Below are 20,720 nucleotides of genomic sequence, written 5' to 3' on the forward strand. Positions count from 1 at the left end.
CACTCTAGCTGATAAGCTTTGGATGTGTCAATAGACAACATCAAGGACATTGATAAATGTCCTTCCTATATTATAGCACCTAGAAATGGACCAAATATTCTAAATGTGGTCTGATTAAGGCAGATTATAGTGGTACAACTGATTGATTCCCTAATTCTGAATCCCATGCTGTATTAACCTAAACCCCTAAATAGACAAGCTCACTGATACTCAGGTTCAAGTGACTGTCCTGTGGTAATGGAGTTAGCCCAACAATACATTACAGCCCCCCCAGCCCCCCCCCCACATGCATCTATTAATTCAACCCAAGATGGCCCTGCTAATGTGTCACCCTGCTGACTCATATTGAGCTTGAAGTCTACTAAGAACCTAGGGGTTTTTTTCCTATGAACTGTTGTTGATCCATGTCTCTTTCCCATCACGCCATTTCTATATGGATGCCGCTGATATTTTGAACCCCAATGTAAAGCTTTATGTTCACTTCTATTAAATTTCATCTTGTTAGATTTTTACCAGTTCTTTCACCCAGTGCATTAGCTCTTCCTCCTGGCTTTGTGTCATCCACAAATTTGATGAGTCCACCATGGTATGCAGAATGGAAAGAAAGGTGGATTTGGAATGAGAGGTCCTGAATTCAAGTCCCGATTCTCCTATTTTACTACTTGTGTGATCTTGAACAAGTTACTTGAACTGTCTGGGCCTCTGTTTTATAGATGAGGCATCTACAAAATGAAGATATAATAAATGACTTCTTAAGTCCTTTCCAGCTCTAAAACTATGACAGCATGATTTATATTTTTGTCAAAATCATTGATAAAAACATTGAACAGAAGAGATCCAAGGGAAAAGCCCAGTAGCACTTAAGCCAAGACCTCTCTCCAGGTTGATATCAACTGACACGGGCCTTGTGGAGCTGCATCTTGTTAAGGAAAAGGGTGGACTGCATGACCTCAGAGCGATATATAAATTTTTGTTGTTCAGTCATTTCATGACCCCATTTGGAGTTTTCTTGGCAAAGATACTAAAGCAGGATTTGCCATTTCTTTGTCCAGCTCATTTTACAGATGAAGAAACTGAGGCAGACAGGGTTAAGTGACTTGCCCAGGGTCATACAACTAGTAAGTTCTGAGGCCAGATTTGAACTCAGGAAGATGAATCTTCACACTCCACTATGCCACTTAGTTGCCCGAATGTATGTAAATACAATACATTTAACCTTAAGTACCAGCCCCCCCCTTTTTTTGTAAGTAAGGCCTGTGATTTCATAGATGTAAGGAGCTCCTAATGAGGAACACCCTCTACCAATACACTTGTCTTTCATTTGTAGTCTTAGAAAATTCCCTATTGCACTGAGAGATTGAATGACCCACCCAGTGACACACAGCCAGCATGTGTCGGAGGTAAGACTTGCATTCAGGTCTTCCTGACTACATGGCCAGCTACCTAGCTTCCTCTTGCCTAGTTGGAATATATCTAACCACAAAGATGTTTATTTCCTTCAGATCTGTTATTATCATATAGAAGATGGCCAAGAAAAGATAATTAGTTGTTGGCTCCGTAACGATACATTCTTGTACTTGATGGAGCACCAGCAATAAAGCACCAATCAGCAAACACATATAATTATTTCGCACAAGTTCACACACAGTACAAAAGAATGTGAGCTGGAATTATATTTAAGTTGATTCCTCTGAATCCTACATTTCAGGAAGCTGGTATTACCAATCAAACATACAACTTGTGCAATGGTATAAAGGTATGCCTAGGTCTCCTTAGAAGGAAAGACAAAAATATTTCTATGCTAAGCAGAGTATAAATTGGGTGCCGGTTAGGGGAGTGAGGGAAGCATAGCAATATCTTCCAGATGCCAAGTAAGGCTCATAAACCCATAGGTCTTACCTGGGCTATTTGCTTCCTAGTTAGGAGATCCTTAACTTGGTTCATCTTTCTGAGAGAATGGGTCCCAAGACCATGCCCACTCTGGGTTGTGTTTGGCTTAACATTGAACTTGGGTGAATTAATATGGATACTCCCAGGAAGGAGATGATCTGATTATGACCAGTTCATTCAAAAACATGAAGTTTTTTACATAGAGACAGAGAATATTAAAAATGGAATAGATTCCAAAGAACTGGCATATGTGACAGAAAGCTAATAATATTTGTCAGAAAAAAATAATTGTTTCTTGGGGAGGGAGAATAACGGAATTTCTACTTTGAGAAAAAAATAGCACCTAGTAATACAGATTAATACAGTGTTTATGCTTCTTGGGTTCTCAGTATTTCTCAGCTGACCTATTTTAAATACTGTCCGTCATGGTTTACCTGCTTTTGCAGATAAGTTCCACAAGTTCTATGGAGTGTCCATTACCTTAGATACTAACTAGAGCAGAACCCTAAAAACATATCTATTGAGAAACTACCTATTATTTCAGTTTGAGGCTTCAACATTTGCCTAATATTTTTAAGGCAGAAGGAAACACATTGACTCACAAACAATTTAAAATGACCACAATTTAAAGAAAAGTATAAACTTTGGCACTGGAGCACCTGTTCCATTTTAGTAGCTATACCGACTTAAAATTCTCCTTTAAAAAATTATGAAAATATTCTCATTGTCTTTTAGGAATAATTTCCAAAATGCTGAAATGCTGATGATAGATGTCAAAGTCAAACATAACCTGAGATGAGGTGCTGTTGTAGTAACTTGAGATTGGTTTTTGCTGTGTTTTGGGAATGTGGCTTTTTGGGGTGGGCACAGTTAGCCATGAGTACAATCAGCATCATTTCCATGGATCCACAGGCAAATCTGTGCATACTTAAGAGGAGTGATGCGTACAGCAACATTATAATCCTTCTGGACTCCACTGACATCCATCTGCTGGTGGCCTGAATAGATAGCAATGATCTTGCGCTTCCACTTCTTCTTGTCGGGGTCCTTTAGGCGGAGATAGATGCCAGAGCCTGTAGAGCCAGGCTCCGCATCACAGTACTGGTAGAAGAGGTCATTGGATTCATCTGACACGCTACAAAATCGGTAGACCAGCTGCCCAGATCTATCACTGTCAAAACCTGAGAAATGAATCATACTCCCAGGCATCTTCTTGATGGTTGGGCTGATGCCCAACTCCATATACTTCTTTTTGTGGGGCCGTTTCAATTCAAGAACAGCGTAGTCATAATCCAGAGCAATATTTCCACTTACTCCTTTAACCCAGCCTTTGGGAATGTGGGTTGCCTTGACCCTAGTCCACTGGAAAGAGGGATTACCCTCAGAACCTCTCTGACCCTTTCCTGATTCTTTCTTTCTTCTCCTTCCCTTGGATCTCATATTCAGCTCCTCTTGGGTACCCTGTGGTGGATCTACATACTCAGCTTCTCGTCGACTCCTCTTAGAACCTCTGGGTTTCTTGCCATTCCTCTTGGACCTTATCTTGAGCAGACCCACCCTTAGTTTTTTGCCCCCTTTGACATAGTCCTGTCCATCATGAATACAGTGAGCTGCTGTTAAGACATGGTTAGGGGAGACGAGAATACCACTACAACCTGTGGAGAGCTTCACCGCTGTGCTGAAAGGGAAATTGGTTACGAATCGCTTGTCCAAGATACTGAAGCGACTATCAATGCCATATACCTGTCGCTTTCTCCTGGATGTTATTTTTCTTGTCGTGTTCTGAGTAGGCTCAAGCATCAGTCCCTGGACATTGACTTGGGTCAAGGTTCGAGTGCCATTCTCAAAGACAGTCTCATAGGAGAGGGACTCCTCCAGCTCAGAAAGGCCTGGCACTGGTAGCTCCTTTTGGCATTCAATACCACATATTCCATTTAGCACCAATTTGGCATCTGCTTCAAATTTGGGGCTGGAAAGATGAAAAGTTCTTTCGCTGACTACCCGAGGTATTTTTTGTAAGTGCCAGGTAAAATCCTGTTCTGTTTCAGAGCCACCGATGATGGTCCAAGCGGGGGTAGAAAAGATCAGCCAGAATAGTAGATTTTCCATTTTGATAGTACAACTCAAGCTAGTCCTTCAAAAAGAAAAAGACAAGGGTTAGTTTTTTATTGTCTAAAGATACTCATCAAATTTCACTTAAAGATAGCAGCAACCCCACTTTTTCACCTTTCCAAGTATGTTGAGAGTTTATAAGTGATTTTTTTATTTGTCTATCTGATTGCTGGCCAGAAAATTAGTATACTTACAAGTTAGAGATAAAGCATTATCCTTTTCCATGGATTGCCCCAAAGCACCAAAGAAACACTCATAAACCCCCTTCCAACATCATAGCACAGGGACCCAGCAATGGTAATCTGAGGTACTTTCCTAGATCTTTTATAGCTCTAGCTCCAGGGGAGTAAAAATAAAATTGCTGGGGTCCCCAAGACATCTCATGAATCAGCATTTGAGGTTCCAGTGCCTGTGCAGGGATCTGGAACAGCCACAGACCACAATGTTGTTCTATGACCACTAGGTGGCAAAATTTGATTTTTTTTTTCATCAGAATTAAACCATCTCTTGTTTGCAGTGTTGATGTTTAATAAATAGCAATATAAAAAATATACCCATACCTTAGTCCTTCTGTATGCATTATAGGAGCAGAGATACATTGTATAATGATGTACACAGGGGTCATACTGTATCACCAACGTTCTGATATTATTAGAAAAATAAGTCTAACAATAAAGCTGAGCTGGTAGGGACGGAAAGAGCTTGGGTACACGCCGGGACACCGGGAAGCAAAGCAGAGACTGACTTTAGTGGGGTATCCATGTACTTAAGCATTGAGGAGGATTACTCCTCTCACACATCTGCTGACGTTGCAGAATGAGTATGAGAATGGCGAGAAAAAGCAAAGTAGAGCTTTTGTTGTAGAAATCACCGATGAAGCAACAACAAACATCTATTAAGCCCCCACTATATTCCAGGCACTCTGCCAGGTGCTGGAGATATTTTTAAAAAGAGACAAAAAATAGTCCCTGAGCTCGAGGAGTTTTTATTCTGTAGAGTGAGGTAATATGCATGTGTAGACACATACACACACATAGATAGATAGATAGATAGATAGATAGATAGATAGATAGATAGATAGATAGATAGATAGAAAGATAGAGACAGACAGATGAAAAATACTACCTAACTATATCTATATACATATATGTATATATGCATGTATGTCTGTATGTATATATATAGATATGTGTGTGTATATAGGGAAAAATGCAAAATTAATAGGAGGTAGATTAGAGAGGAAGAGAGCAAGGCAGCCCTGCTGTAGTGGTTTCAGATCTATAGATGCCTTCTTTTCCATGTAATTCTTTGTGCTCTGCTGATACATCTTTCATCCAGGGAAGGCAAGCAAGAGGGCATATGTAAGGTGTGTTCTTCTGGGCAGGCATTGTGAGTCTGTCCTGGAGAGCTATCCAAAGATCCCAGCAGAAACAATACCAGTCAGTGGTGGTGTGAATGCCACCATCAATCAATCAATAAGTATTTATTAAGTACTTGGTAGTGACAGACGCTTGGCTAGGCTCCAGTGATGCAAATAATCCCAACTCACAGTGAATTTACATTCTAATGAGATAGAGATTCAGTGAGTGCTGGCTGATTTGGCTTCTCAAGCCTGTTTCTTTCCCCTCAGACTGAATCCATGGCAGAGGATGGAGACCTTCTCAGTACTGTTAACACAAGGGCAAGCAATGTAGCAGACACATGGAGGTGTGATTGGGATGTCACAGTACCAGAAAGCTCACGGCTGCTTCTGTACCAGCAGCGCCCGAAGACGGCCAGTGTATTTGAGAGTGACAGAAGGTTGCTAGCGTTAACACAGTCATAGAACTTAGATTTGGAAGGGAAGACAGAGATAATTTAGTCCAGATTCCTCATTTTACAGGTGAGAAAATTAAGCCCTGGAAGGCCTAATAGATTTGCCCACGGTCACACAGGCAGTAAAGAGCAGAACCAGGATTGGAACACAGTTCTTCTCACCCCAAAGACCATAGCAATCCTATTTTGTCTTTCAGACTTGTCTTTCTCTTGATAGGAAGGGATGAAATTTAGATATTTCTTAAGTAAAAGATATATTTAAATAGAGATGTATAAGGATCACATGCCATAAGGGACAAACAGGGGCTTAAATCACAGGGCAAGAGTGCCTTGGGAAACTGGACAAAAGGCACAAATACCTCCCTGCCAAGAAGAAAGAGACATGAAATCTTCACTAGAAACCCTCCTAGAATGTTAGAGGTAGAATAATAATTAGTAATTTGCTCACTCCCATTTCTATAGTATTCAAAGCCATTTTTACACAACAATCCTGTGTAGTAGAGTGTTATAATTCTTTTTTAAATTTTCACTTCAATTATAAAGTGGCAAAATAATTATAAAAACACAGGTATTATAATTCTCATTTTACAGTTGAGGAAAACAAGGCTTAGAAAGGTAAAGAAATAAAATTGCTCAGACTTACTTAAATTCTTAAATTATCTCATTCAATGCCCGTAACAATGATAGAAGGTAAGGGATACAGATATTATTATATACAGTTGACAAATGAGGAGGCTGAGGCTCAAAGAAATTAAGTGACTCAGTCAGCATCAATCGGTTGATAAGTATATGAGTTAAGATTTAAATCCAGGTTTTCCTGACTCCCTATCAGTCATTCTATACACTATGCCACACTGGCTCTAACACGTCTATGGTCACAAAGTGAGTAAACTTCAGGCACAAGATTTGAACCCAGGTATTTCCTGACTTCACAACACTGGCTGTCTTCTAAGGATTACTAGAGATTATCTTATCCTGCCTATCTCTAAGTCTAGAATGACCTTTTCTTAAATAAAGTAATGGCTGTTTGTGATAACTGTTAGCTTTTCAAGGTTTTCACTAACCATCCTTTTAATAATTCCATTAGGAATTGAAATCAAACAGTGGACTCCAGTTTTCAGACTATTCCATAACCTTTTTTTGAAAATCATAACATGCGCTCTTTTCTGGTCCTCCAGTGCCTCTCTCTGTCCTCCATGGTGTCTCAGCATCACTAACGGGGGCTTGACAATTTCAATCACCAGTTCTTTCGGTATCTCAGCATACAGTTTATCAAGGCAAGGTGACTTGAATTCACCAAGGGTGGTTAGATGCTCCCTTGCTTACATGCAGAGCACCAATTCCCCATTAGACATTCTTGTTCTTTCCTCCAAATGTCCAAAGGGAATTCTCCTAGCAGAGAAAACTGAAGAAAAAAACTGAACAGCACTGCCTTCTCTATTGCTATTTATCATCATCCCATCCACCCAAAAGCCATGGTCCTCTTCCTTCCCTGAGCCTTCTCTTTTCTAACTTAAAAACAACAACAACATGTCCTCTTTTTGATGTCCTTAGCTTTCACGTTTCAGTTCATTCTGAGCTTTAATGCTTCTAACATTATTCTTACATTGCCGCATTTTTGTAGTCATCCTCTGTTACTTGACTTTGTTTGCATCTTCTGTACATATCTTCAGAAAATCTAAATTCATTGGTGAGCTGCCTATACAGCCACATCACTTCTTGTTCATCAGACAACTCATGTTTTTTCTCTTTATTAGAATTACTTTTCTTAATGTCTTCAGAATTTCATCTTTGGACGTTTCCTATTCAACTTAGGCTGACTTCCCTTAAAGAAGTTTTAGTCCATAGATCTTCCCTATCCTTCCTTTGAATCCTTTGAAATCTGCTATCTTCAAATTTAGGGTGAATAATTCTCTAGTTTTTCTCTCTTCTACTGCCAACTTTAGGAGGGAGTGGATTATTTGGTATCAGTGTATATTTCTTTGTCTTCCTCTTGGTAGGAAGAAGTGAAATCTAAATGGTTAGTGATTAAATAAAAAAAAATTTAGATAACCGTAAGTGTGTAGTGTACCAAAACTCTATCACACAAAGAAGAGGAGTTCTCATTAGCTGAGTTGAGTCAAGCATTGTAGACTTGATCAACTAGTTTAATAGGGAGCATCCAGAAGGACCAATTCCAAATTGGCTACAGGATGGTGTTGGTAGTGGTATTTTGGGGGTAGAAGAGTTCACTGCTCATGGGGTCCATGAGGAAAAAGATGCTTCTGACTGTGAAAAATCACAATGGGCATAAAGGCAAACTAGATTCAAGGACAGTAGCTATAGAGAAGAGCATAAAAGTTAAGTACTACCCAGTCCAACAATGGAGAGTTTTATTTTTATCTTCACTTCTAATTATCTTGCTGCGGCATATTATTTCTGAATTTGTATACTGTATTTTCTTTTCCCTTATAAATAAACTTTAGAAAACATACTCTTGTGGTCTGGAGTTTGTGGAAATGGAGTAGAAGGGAAAGAGGGAACAGATGCCAGAATTGGGCATCTAGTTACAGTGGCAGGAGAACAAGGGAAAGGGAATGATGGATTGGGTACACATCTCCAAACCCATGGAGCTAAGCAGCTTCAGGACCAGTAGAATTCAGGAGAAATTTTGTCTCAAGGTGGAGTTCAGCGATCAGGAAGTGGGGGGTGGGGCTGGGGATAGGATATTATTAAGTAGTCAGTGGTGAAATCACTGGAACCAGAAGCAAAGAGATGCTGGCTTAGATGGGCAAGGCCCAGGGCTGATTCCCTCTTGCTTTCTTCCTTACCCTACAAGTCAACTGCACTGTTTGCTCTGTTATGGTCACAGGTAGAGCAATGTTGTTAGTAAAACTATTTTATGTAAACATTCAGCAAGAAAACATTGGGCACCAGTATATATGCCCAGGAGTGTTCTGGATCCTGTTCTAACATTTCCTGAGAGACAACTGCTAAATTTTTGGGGTGAGCATCTATTTACAGGTTGGAAATTGGCAAATGCTACAAACAAGGGCTTTATTTATTGTTTTGCTGATTGTCTCGACTTTATAAAATGATGAAGAAAATGAAGGTTGAACTTAAAAGTATGACGTAAGCACATTTTTTTCCCCAGAAAGCAGCTAGTAAACATTTATCAGCGCACTCCTGCATATTCCAGTCCCTTGGGGGTACAGAATCAAATTTAAGCCTGCTTCTTGTCATCAAGGACCACTGAACTTTTCAGCTGACTTTGAAGCTGAATTTTCTTATACGTGTCGCCTCCCTCTTTTAGATTGTGGGCTCTTAGAGAGTAAGAACTGTCTCAGCTTTTCTACTTCTATCTCTGGCATTTAGCATAGTGCCTTACACATAGTAAGCATTTAATAAATGCTTTTTCTTTCATTCATCTGAATAGCCGCATACATGTAAAAAACTGCCCATCTGCTTTGGAAAAAGTGTTTACTGACACTTTACTCTGGAAAGAGTGATCATTTCAGCTGTTTCTACATAAAAATAAGTCACCGCCTAACGCATCATTTTAAAACATAAAGGATGGTGATTCAATTCAACAAACATTTATTGAGCACCTAATATGCTTAATACCAACGCACTATGCTAGGCACCATAGGAGACAAAGTTTATGGAGTGATTTTGATTGCTGTGGGGAGGGAGGGGAGACTGGAGTAATAAGAAAAAGGTCACCACCTTCACTAGGTCCACCTAGCCCTTTCTGGTCTTGTTCCTGAGTTGATTTGCATGGAAACCAAGGGCATTATGGAGGTTGAAAAGAATCTCCTCACTCTCACCCCACTCAGCTCCTTTGCAGATTTGCTAAGTGGAGCCCCTAGAATGAGTTGAAGGGGACCCTGACTGCTGCCCCAGTTGTTATTGTTGTTTCTCCTTTGTCCTCGAAAAGTACCGTGACATCAGGAAGGTAATATCATGACTTACAAAGGAATTGGATTTAAGTGAGGCAGGGCTGTGCAGTCACCAGCCTCACTTTCTCCTCTGAAGCCATCTGGCTCTAGTGGCAAGATATAGATCAGGATGGCTGGAGATGGCCCCTGATGACCCAGTAGTATAATAGTTCAAAGAAATTTTAGATCATAAGAATTCAGGTAATATTTAGACTGAAAGCAGTAGGGAAAAAGAGTTCAAAAGACATATCTAAGAATGACTAAATCTTTTATAGTTAACTCAGTGGGTACTGCTCACGAGGGTCTACTTGACTGAAGAAGTAAATGTAGCCCATGGGGTATATAAACCAAAAAGCTGGGTGATCTTTCTGTCTTAAGAGAAGAGATTTTTTTTTCCCGACTGAAGACCTGAAGGTGGCAGCAGAGAGCAAGCAGTTCAGCAGAGATGGCTAATAGAGACCAAATCACCTCAGCATAATGAACAGATGAATGAATGGGCATTTATTAAGCACTTACTGTGTGCCAAGCACTGTGCAAAGCTAAGATGGCATCATCAGAAGACACTGATGACTCTGAAGCATTGAAGGTGTGAGTCGCTGTGGCCACTCACATTCTCTAGCTTATACTATGTTCTCTGCCTCTTCGCAGGTATTACCTCTATTTCCTCTCTCCCAAATAGTTGACGCTAATTGTGGGAAAGTGTACCTATGTGTGCTTGGGGGTAGGGGGAATCTTTCTTGTAATTTATTTGGCTATACCAAATGTCGTTCCTTTCCAACTTCTGTATCTTCTGATTGTCTAGGGGAAAAAAACCATGGGTGGGAGCATGTGAGCTGTGGTTTGAGTGAACACTAACCTAGGATAGCTTCCCTCTGCTTGGATGTAAAGAGAGGTTCGTGTGCTGCATGTAAATAAAATACAGTTCTTTGCCCTCTGTGAACTTGGATTTAAAAAATTGATTATAGAATTACAGAATTTTAGAGCTGGAAGAGACATCAGAAATCACCTAATCCAAATGTCTTATAAGTGAGGAATGTTGTCACTCAGTCGTTTTTCAGTCACGTCTGACTCTTCATGACACCATTTGGGGTTTTCTTGGCAAAGATACTAGAGTGGTTTGCCATTTCCTTCTGCAGCTCATTTTATACAGGAGGAAACTGAGGCAAACAGGGTTAAGTGACTTTCTCAAGGGTCACACAGTTAGTAAGTATCTGAGGCCAGAATTGAACTCAAAAAGATGAGTCTTCCTGAAGAAGTGAGGAATTCACACCTAAAAAGGTAAAGGCCATGCAGCTAATTGGAGACAGATGCAGGACTAGAACTCAGGTTTCCCAATTTTTAATTTAATGCTCTTTCCATTACAACACCCTGTTGTTTTATTGCATCTGAATTTAATCTGGGTTTTGATTTTTTTTTAACTAGCTGGAAATTTGAGTGCTAAACATATTTAATAAGGAATGACTTTTTAAAATAGTTTCAAGTGAATGCTTAGTAAATTTTGCCACTCCGTAGATTATTACTTTCAGTCTTTTAAAGCTATTACCATAATAAATGTCACTTGCCAGCTATGTGACAATATTTGAGTATGTCCAATATTACTATAACACAAACCAAGTCTAGAAATACCATGGTCAGCTCGCAAAAGACAGGGCCTTACAATGTGGCCTCAAAATCAAAGCAATTAGAGACCATACGTTTGGTCAACCTTTCTAATTTAGCCTATAATTAAGCATATTTTAAAATAGGATGAACACTAAAGAACACTTTACTTTGGAAAATCTAAGTTTGCCTTGTGGTGAAATTTAAATGCAGCATCAGTGATAGCTGGTGCTGATGAAAGAAGCAACCCTGAAGCCTGTCTTCACAGAGCCTGCAAGTGACATTCATTTTTTAAAGTAGTCCCATCCTGGGGGGTGGGGGCTGGCATACACTGAAGGCTCGAGTGTATGCACCCTGCCTTCTCCCATTCCCTTTCCTTTGTCCAAACTTCTATGTAACCATGTACTCCATTCTGACTTTCCAAAGGACCAGAGCTGTCTGTTCCAAACCCCAGCCTTGGATAATAAGGCTGAGGTCAGAGCAGTCATGCTCTACTGTGAGTCAGCCTACACAGCTGATTATGGGGTGGGCAGATCACAGATGGGAACATGGGGAAAGGGAGAGGCTTACAGTAATTAAATGAGAATACATATATATATATATATATGTATATATATATGTATACACACACACACATATATAGTATAAATATGTATAAAATATATACACACATATATAAATACACACACACACATATATATGTATACATAATATATATGTAGTTATATGTGCATATATACATATACAAGTGCTTTGCAAACCTGGAAGCACTATGCACATGAGCTATTATTATTCATTATTATTATTACTCATATTTATAGTCTGACATCAGTTAGTGATGGCACAACTATGTGTCTATGAGATGACATTTGTACATGACCTATCAATACCAAAAAGTGTCCAAATTTCATTCTAAAGGGGCATTAAATTTTGTTTGCATACTTGATTTTTATCTTCCTATTAGTTTTTCGTTTGGGGGGGGGTTAGGCAATTGGGGTTAAGTGACTTGCCCAGGGTCACACAGCTAGTGTCAGGTGTCTGAAGCCAGATTTGAACTCAGGTCCTCCTGACTCCAGGGCAAGTGCTCTATCCATTGCCCCACATTGCTGCCACACTTGGGGCAGCTAGGTGATAGCTAGGTGATAGAGCCCCAGCCCTGGAGTCAGGAGGACCTGAGTTCAAATCTGGCTTCAGACACCTGACACTAGCTGTGTGACCCTGGGCAAGTCACTTAATCCCATTGCCTAGCAAAAAAAAAAAAAAAGAAAGGGTGGGGGAGGACCTAGAGAGCCACATGTGGCCTCGAGGCTGCAGGTTCCCCATCATTGGACTAGATCATCTCCAAGTTCCCTTCCAGTTCTAAGTGTATTATGATGTTATCTTTTGAATATATATTTAATTTATAAATATTTATTTTTAATTTTTGAAACCCCATAACTATTGCTTCATTCACACATTGAATAAATTTATAGTTTTGTAATATGTTTTGGTATTAACTGAAGTTAGAGGACAGCACTGGTTTATTTTAATGACCTCTGTTCTGATATCCATATGGATAGACACTTAGATTTTTGTGAAGCCCTCTCTCCCACCTCCACTTGTTAATATTTTATTTTTTTAATTTAATTTAATTTAATTTTTTTTAATTTTAAGGTCCATTCCAAATGATATCTCCTCCATGAAGCCTCTTTTAATAATTCTCAGACTATCCTTCCCTCCCTTAGACCTCAAATACCACTTAGTTTTTACTTCTTGTGGGAACATATCATGCAGCATTTTGTATTTTAGTTATTTGTGTCTGTGCCTCCTTATAAGGTTGTAAACTCCACTAAGGAAAGAGTTGTCTTTTTTAAATCTTCCTATCTCCTCCAGCAATAGTACCAGCACAATGCTCTAGAAATAACAAATAAATGTTTCATGGAGTCTTAGAGCTGGAAGGGACCTCAAAGGCTGCAGAATCATAGATTTAGAGGCACTTGGGACATCCAGGGACCACTTTGTCCAATTCCCAAATTTTACAGAGCGGGGAACTGAGGCCCAGAGGGATTAAGTGACTTGCTTGATATCATAGAGGTAAAGGAATAAATGAGAGAAGTGAGATTTGAATCCAGGGCCTCTGACGCCAAAGCCAGTGCTCTTAGCCCAACCTTTAGCTTCTATAACATTCACAACAAGCAGACTGCAATGATTCAACTGATCTAAGACAGCTCATTCCACTTCTGATAGTTCTGTTGGGAAGTTTTTCCTTTTCCTTATACTGAAGTGAAATTCAGTCCAATCCAACAAGCATTCATTAAATGCCTATGGTGCTGCAAGATACTGTGCAAGGTGCTAGGAATACAAAGGCAAGGTGAAAAACGATACTAGCCTCCAAGGGGCTTACATGCTACTAAATTTGTTTCTCTGCAGCTTCTACCCATTGTTCCTACTTCTACCCTCTGGGGTCAAACACAGGAGCTTAGAATTGTCTTTCACACTTTACTGAAGTTAAAGCCAGTTGTAAATTCAGATTGGTGATGTCAGTAAACAAATATATGTTCCCTAAAATCCTTTTTTTGTCTCTTCTAGTCAAGGATATTTTAAAAAGATTATCAGATTCCTATTCGCTAAGTGATATTTGTATTTCAATAACTTTTTTTTACAGATAGAAAATACATAATTGGGAGGCAGCTAGATGGCTCAGTGGATAGAACACTGGCCCTGGATTCAGGAAGACCTGAGTTCAAATCTATCCTCAGATACTTGATGTTACTAGCTGTGTGACCCTGGGCAAGTCACTTCACCCCATTGCCTTGCAAAAAAAAAAATACGGAATTGGTTACACACGTGTAATCTATTTTCCTCTTCATATTTAAAGGAATCCTAACTCTTAACCCCTATCTTCAACAGTAATATTATGCCAGGTTCCATGTGCCTTAATTATTGCCTAGGAGTGCATTAGGGGTTTTGTCTCCTTCACTTGTAAAGCTCTCAATTAAGCCCTGATGCCCTTGGGGACTAAAAATATCAGCTCCAAGACCAGAAAAATCTAGTAATTGTACTCAAAAAAAAAAAATCTTCCTCACTGAGTTTTCCATAGGGAGCATACCGCTACACTTAGGACCTATAAGGGGAGAGAGTTATTTTTTATGTCTAAGATTATGATCTTTGTCCCAGAGGCATTCAGATTTATAGATCATTGGCCTAGAGCTTATACATCCTTCTAAAATGAGGCCCATAAGGTTAAGTGATTTGATCAAGGTCACATAGGTAGTAAGCATCAGAGGTATAATTGGAACCCAAGTCCTTTGATCCCTCTTTCCACCACACCACAACTCTAGACTAAGCAATACGGAATAGTAAGTGCCTAATAAATGCATGTGGTTTGGGAGGCATTGTGGTACATGGACACTGCATTTAGAGTCAGAGGATCTAGGTTCAAATCCTGGCTCTGCTTACTATCTGTGTGACCTTGGGTAAATCACTAAAACCCTCTAGGCCGTTTCCTCATTTATGAAATGAGGAAGTTAGACTACATAATCTCTTAAGTTCCCTTTTTACTCTATATACTATGATTCTATGACTGAAAAAGTCAAAGTCGTAAGGAGTAGGGTGTTAGTGCTTAACACAGTACCTAGCACATAACAGGTGATTAATAAATGTTTATTAATTGTTGCTAGAGAAATTGAGAATTGAAACAGTATCAAGACTTCCTCCTACAAAGAACTCTCTGACACATTTTTAGCTATTGTGATCTCCGACGTGCCTTCTAGCTCTAAAATTCTCTGATTTTCTTATTAAATGAGAAACATCATCGATTTTCCAGTTTGCGGGCACATGACACACAAGTTTTGGTTCTAAGCTAGAAATTCTCATGCTTTATACCTCAAGACCACTAGGTGGCAGAGCCAGACAGAACATAACAATTCTTGTCAATTGGATTCAGGGACTTGGAATTCTCAAGCTGGAAGAATTCAGAGGTCATCCAATCTGACTCTCCCATTTTATACTAGAGGAAACTAAGTCTTACTGTATTCATTTGAATTTGAATTCAGTGTGCCACAGTGGATAAAGAACGGCCCCAAACCAGGAAGCTCTGAGGTTTAAAATCTCTGCTCTATGGGCTCTGGGTGGCTTTCCAAGCTAAGGTACAGACAAGGTACTGACCTGCATTGGCAGAGGGAGGTGCCTTTTTAGATAATTCCCCATATCAATGAATCAATGAATCATAGGTGTAGCCCCTATCTCTGTTCCTCTGCCTATTATTCACTCAGCTATGAATTATATTTTACTTTGAAAGATTCAGTACAAAAATGGCTAACAGCATAGTAGAGTAAAATGCTTTCATAATAATAACTGATATTATAATATAATAATACATTATCTCATTTAAACCTTATGACAAACCCTGTAAGGAAAGTGCTATTATCCTTACTTTACAAACGAGGATACAAAGTCTCAGAAAGTTTAAATGATTCTGTACAACTAGTTACTGTCAGAAGTGGGACTTGAACCCTGCCTTCCAAGTCTAACCCACCATCCCTTGCCTCTCACACATGGAATGTATTACATTAAGAAAACTCACCATGTAGTCTACATAGGATGAATTGATGAACTGAGGGATCATGTTATCCATTAGCAGTCAACATGTTTGCCAACCATCACTGTTGTGCCAATTGATTTCCCCTGACCCAGATCCCTGCTGGATCTTCTAAAGTTGCACAGCCCATCCCATTCATCACGCTGAAGGAACTCCCCGTGTCATGTATGTCCAGACTTAGGAATACTTGAATCAATAAACAAATCCTAAGCTTTTTGTTGGCTTCTCTATGAAAACAAATGGCAAAAGACTGTTCCAACTGATATTGGGAATGTCTGTGGGCCTGTTTTTAAATGTATTTTGAAGAATGGAAACAAAATAATGTCAGTGACATTTTGCAATAGTTTGGGAGGAAGGCTGATGGCAGAGAACAGCTGACAGTGATTCAGTAGTATGGTTATTTCAGTTCACTTTAAATGCTTCCTATTGTTTTGGGTGCCTCAAAGTCTTATCAGTACAGTCTCACTATACACAGTAGATGCATTTCTAGAAAGCTTAATTTCAAAGAAATTTGGGTCTATTAACCTGGAACTTACTCATTAAAGAAATCCTGCAATGAGTTCTTCTGTAAAACAAAGATTCCTGCCAAGTGAATAAGGAGGGGAAAAAAACCCATCAAAATGAATAAGGCATGCCCTCTAGGTTTTGGCATGCTGGGTTTTCTTAAAGCAGAAAACACATAAATTCTTGTTGGTAGGCTATATTCCAGGCTTTTCAATTTACTTTAATTCACAATGCTTTTTAACTTAAACACTGATCACTTTTAACTAGTCACACAAAATAGGAATAGAACATGAAATCTAGAAATACAAATCACTGCAATAGAATGTAAACTTCTTGAGGTAGTGGACTGTTTAGGGTTGGTGGTATTATTATTATTGTTATTATTATTATTTTGGTCTTTGTATTGCCAGCGCCTAGCATAATGTCTGACACATAGTAGGCTCATATTGAATTGAAATGAATTTAATAAAATAATGATGTCCTTTATTTCCAATAGAAGGTAAGCTGCTTAAGGGTAGAAACTTACATTTTTCTTTTTGTATATCAAATAGTAGCAAATAGTAGGTACTTAATACATGCTTGTTGATTGATTGATTGATTCTGTGTTCTGTGTCACAGGATTTCAAGTTGGAAGGAACCTCAGAGGTCATCTACTCTGACCTCTGCATATTAGAGATGAAGAAATCCCTTCTCATAAAGATAATTTGCTCACACAGTGGGTAAACACCACTTTTAAATGTAGTGAATATGCCTTGGTTATCTAAGATAGATTGAAATAAACAAATACCTCATTCAATCAGAAAAAAAATCAATGCTAACCAATACTTATTACCTTTTCCACCCCCCCCCACCTCCCTCCCAACACTTTCCACAGAAAATACAGATAAAGTAAAAGCCCTGGATTTGGAGGCAGAGGACCCAGGTTTGAATTCTAGTCCTATCATTTAACTACCTGTTTGTTCTTTTTTCTTTTTTTTGGCTAGGCAATGGGGTTAAGTGATTTGCCCAGGGTCACACAGCTAGTAAGTGTTATGTGTCTGAGGCCAGATTTGAACTCAGGTCCTCCTGAATACAGGGCTGGTGCTCTATCCACTTCGCCACCTAGCTGCCCCTACCTGGTTGTTCTGAGACAAATTACTCAACCTCTCTGGGTCTCAGGTTCCTCATCCTTAAAATGAAGGGAGTGGACTAAGTGAGCCTCTAAGATGCTTTCCAGCTTGAAACCTACACTTCTATGAACATTCATTTATAACCAAACCAAATGCCACACTGCCAGCATTGCTTCCAAGTCTACCTTCTTGCTTGACTTGAAACCCTCTGACAATTCTTAATCAAAATCAAGTCTTGTAAAGTGCTTGGTTACTTTTCAAGCCTCAGTGTCTCATGTGGGTGACGTCTCCTGTGCTCTCTCTCAAATGTTGAGCCAGTTTGATTCCAAACGTGATTATACAGATGGCAAAGTCATTTTCAAGAATTTTCAAATTTGTGCATTCCCTGGACCCCTTGTTCCCCAGCAATGAAAGCCATCAGGTTAAAAGGGGCAGCTCCTATTTCAGAACTCTGTAGGGGAAATTAAAGATAGGGAAGAAAGCCAGACTGTACTTACAGTCTCCTCTCCAACAGAGGCACTAGTGGAGAAGTGGTGAAGGGGATGGGCAGCCCAGTCTCTGCAAGAGTTTGTGAATGCTCCCTCTGGGCCCTTTTGCTTGTCTGTGTGCAGCTAGGTTGATAGAAAAAGGGAAACAGAGAAAAAGAAAACCACCCATTATAAACCTGCCAAAGATACTTTCAACAAGAAGAGTAGGCTTTCCAGGAATGGATTTTACACCTTTTTCTTAAAATGACATCTGTTAATAATTATATAAATTAAAAGGGAGGCAAATGCTTCGGTACTGCTTAACTAGAAAGAGTTTCATTTGGATTCCAAATGAAACACTGTCACTTAATATTTAAAGCATCTGCAGTAGCACAAAACTTCTCTGCAACTCTATTGCCCAGACTAGAAGCTGCCCAACAGAAAATTTCTGAAGGTGCTGAGCTTGGTCCTCATCGTTGGGGCACTTAAAAGTTCTGCTGTCTCAAGAGTCACATCCCTTTTGCATGGGTACTCACGGGGTCTTTGAGAGCATGGGAATGTAAGTTAAGCAAAAACGAGAAAAATTCTCATGCATTAGAGTCATGGGATCAAAGAATCACAGCTTTGAACTTGATGGGACCTCAGAAACCATCTAATTCAACTCCCCTTCATTTTACAAATGAGGAAACTGAGGCCAAGGAAGTGAAGTGACTTGGCCGAAGTCAGTAAGAGGCAGGATTTGAATCAAGATCCTCTGACTCCCAACCTGGTATTCTGAGCCATGCACATGCATCATGAGAAAGGTGGCTTGCTCCCTACCTGTTGGCTCCGGAAATGTGAGTGGAATGACGGCTGCAGAGATGCTACCCAGCTTGGTTTAGGGGATTAATTACTGTTTCGGTCATGGAGCCTAGTGGGTAAAGGAGAGATCCAATGCCATGAGCTACCAGGACATAGGCAAGAGCTGGAGTCACCACCAAGCAGCACTGGAGGAGACTAAGGAGGCAAAGTTGAAGCCGGGAGGTTCTTTCCAGAGAAGAAGGGTAAGGAGGAGGGAAGGGGGAGGGGGAGAAAAAGGGGAGGAGGGAAATAGAAGGGGAAAGTGAATGACTCCCAGGCTTCGGAGCGAGCTCAGGGTGAAGAGACATGGGAGGGGTCTTTCTCTGGAAAGGAAGGAGAGGAAAATGAGACGAGGGGTGGGGAAGGAGAGAGGGAAAGGAATCTGGAGGGCAGGGGGAGAGAATTCTTCGGGGACTGAAAGAAGAGAGGGAGGGAGGGATCAGAAATTCTGGGGAGTGCCCTATCCTGAATGAATTAAAAGGCATAAAAGAAAAAAAAAGTGACCTTGTCCTAGGAATTCAGTCTCAGCATCTCCCAGCAGGATTGCCCGCTTCCCTGGGTGATGGGATGGAGCCGTCCAGTAATGAATTAAAAGGGTCCTTTGGGCTCTCCTGGGAGAGGGGTGGGGAAAGAAGGATGGGCGGGGAATGGGGTAGAAGCTCTCAGAGGAATCGGGAGACTAAACTAAGATCTACAAGTCCTAAATAAGTTTTGCCTTCTTTGCACTTAGACAAAGCGCACAGCACATTTTTTTTCTCCCCTGGCAAATCCTTAACTCTTAACTCGCAGAAAGGCTTTCCCTCCACTTCCGAGGCATCTGGCCTTGCTGCAAAGTGAGACCGTAGTGCTTGGTGTACCCTGTCCCCAGTTCTGAAGAGAGGGAAGATGGATCTAGGGGCGACAAGGGGAGCACGGTGGTCAAACGCTCTCCCGGGAAGGTTCGGAGCCTCCTCACTCTAGTGAAATTCCCATGTCTTTTCATCCTCATCTTGGATCTTTGAGGACCATGTGGGACTCAGGGTCAGGAGATCCGGAATGGATGCCGAAACGTATCAATCGTGTGATTTGTGATTTGCCACTTAAAACCCTCATCTATAAAATGGGAATAATAATGTAGAGAATTGAAGTGAGGACAGAACTGTTGAAAAAAGAGTCTTAAAATCATATGCGAGATGCAGTGTGGTGTAATGGATGGAAGACATAAATTGAGGTCTTGCCTCTGACATCCTAGGACTTTGGATCAGAGACTGGACAAGTAATTTCACTTGTCAGTGCCCCTGGCAATTTTCTAAGACTGAGTAACTAAAGGGTAAGGCAGAAGGACTTTCAATCCGGAAAATTCACGATATGTATGAGATCACAGGTCCATGACTGTATGTGTATGTGTTGAATATATGCTCTGGCTCACTCTCCTCAGAGCCAAGCAAGCTACGTCTCTTCACCCTTCTAGGGCAGGAGTGGGGAACCTGTGGCCTGGAGGCCATATGTGGCCTTCTAGGTCCTCAGGGGCAGCCTTTGACTCAATTCAAACTTCACAAAATAAATCCCCTTAATAAAAGGATTTGTTCTGTAAAACTTGGACTCAGTCAAAAGGCCGCACCCAAGGACCTAGAAGGCCACATGTGGCCTTGAGATCACAGGTTCCTCATCTGTGTCTGGCATATCATGAGGGGGTTAGGAGCATTCTTTTCTCTAATACCATCATCTGGAGCCTCCCCATAGGCTGCTATCTTCCCAGTGGCCCCGGTCCATATAACCATTTAACATCAATTAGTTTTAACAAAGGGTCCAGTAGACCACTCCTTGCTCCTTGGGACATTGATGCCGGCCTGGTTGCAAAAATTAGTCTGGATTTTCACTACTGGATTCATAGAGCTTCTTCTTAATC

General features: G+C 40.3%; 1 protein-coding gene across 1 annotated transcript; it reads right to left on the bottom strand.

Annotated features, from left to right (window-relative positions):
• Positions 1-312: 312 nt before the first annotated feature.
• On the bottom strand, positions 313-19,399 carry PRSS35 (serine protease 35). Its single transcript, XM_020969936.2, has 3 exons — positions 18,812-19,399; positions 18,023-18,136; positions 313-4,024 (listed from the first exon to the last, which is right to left on the bottom strand). The coding sequence occupies exon 3, from the start codon at positions 3,997-3,999 to the stop codon at positions 2,761-2,763; it is 1,239 nt and encodes a 412-aa protein (XP_020825595.1). The 5' UTR covers positions 4,000-4,024; positions 18,023-18,136; positions 18,812-19,399; the 3' UTR covers positions 313-2,760.
• Positions 19,400-20,720: the final 1,321 nt, after the last annotated feature.

This window comes from Phascolarctos cinereus, unplaced genomic scaffold (assembly GCF_003287225.1).
Source record: "Phascolarctos cinereus isolate Bilbo 61053 unplaced genomic scaffold, phaCin_HiC Scaffold_5;HRSCAF=322, whole genome shotgun sequence".
Classification (NCBI taxonomy): Eukaryota; Metazoa; Chordata; class Mammalia; order Diprotodontia; family Phascolarctidae; genus Phascolarctos; species Phascolarctos cinereus.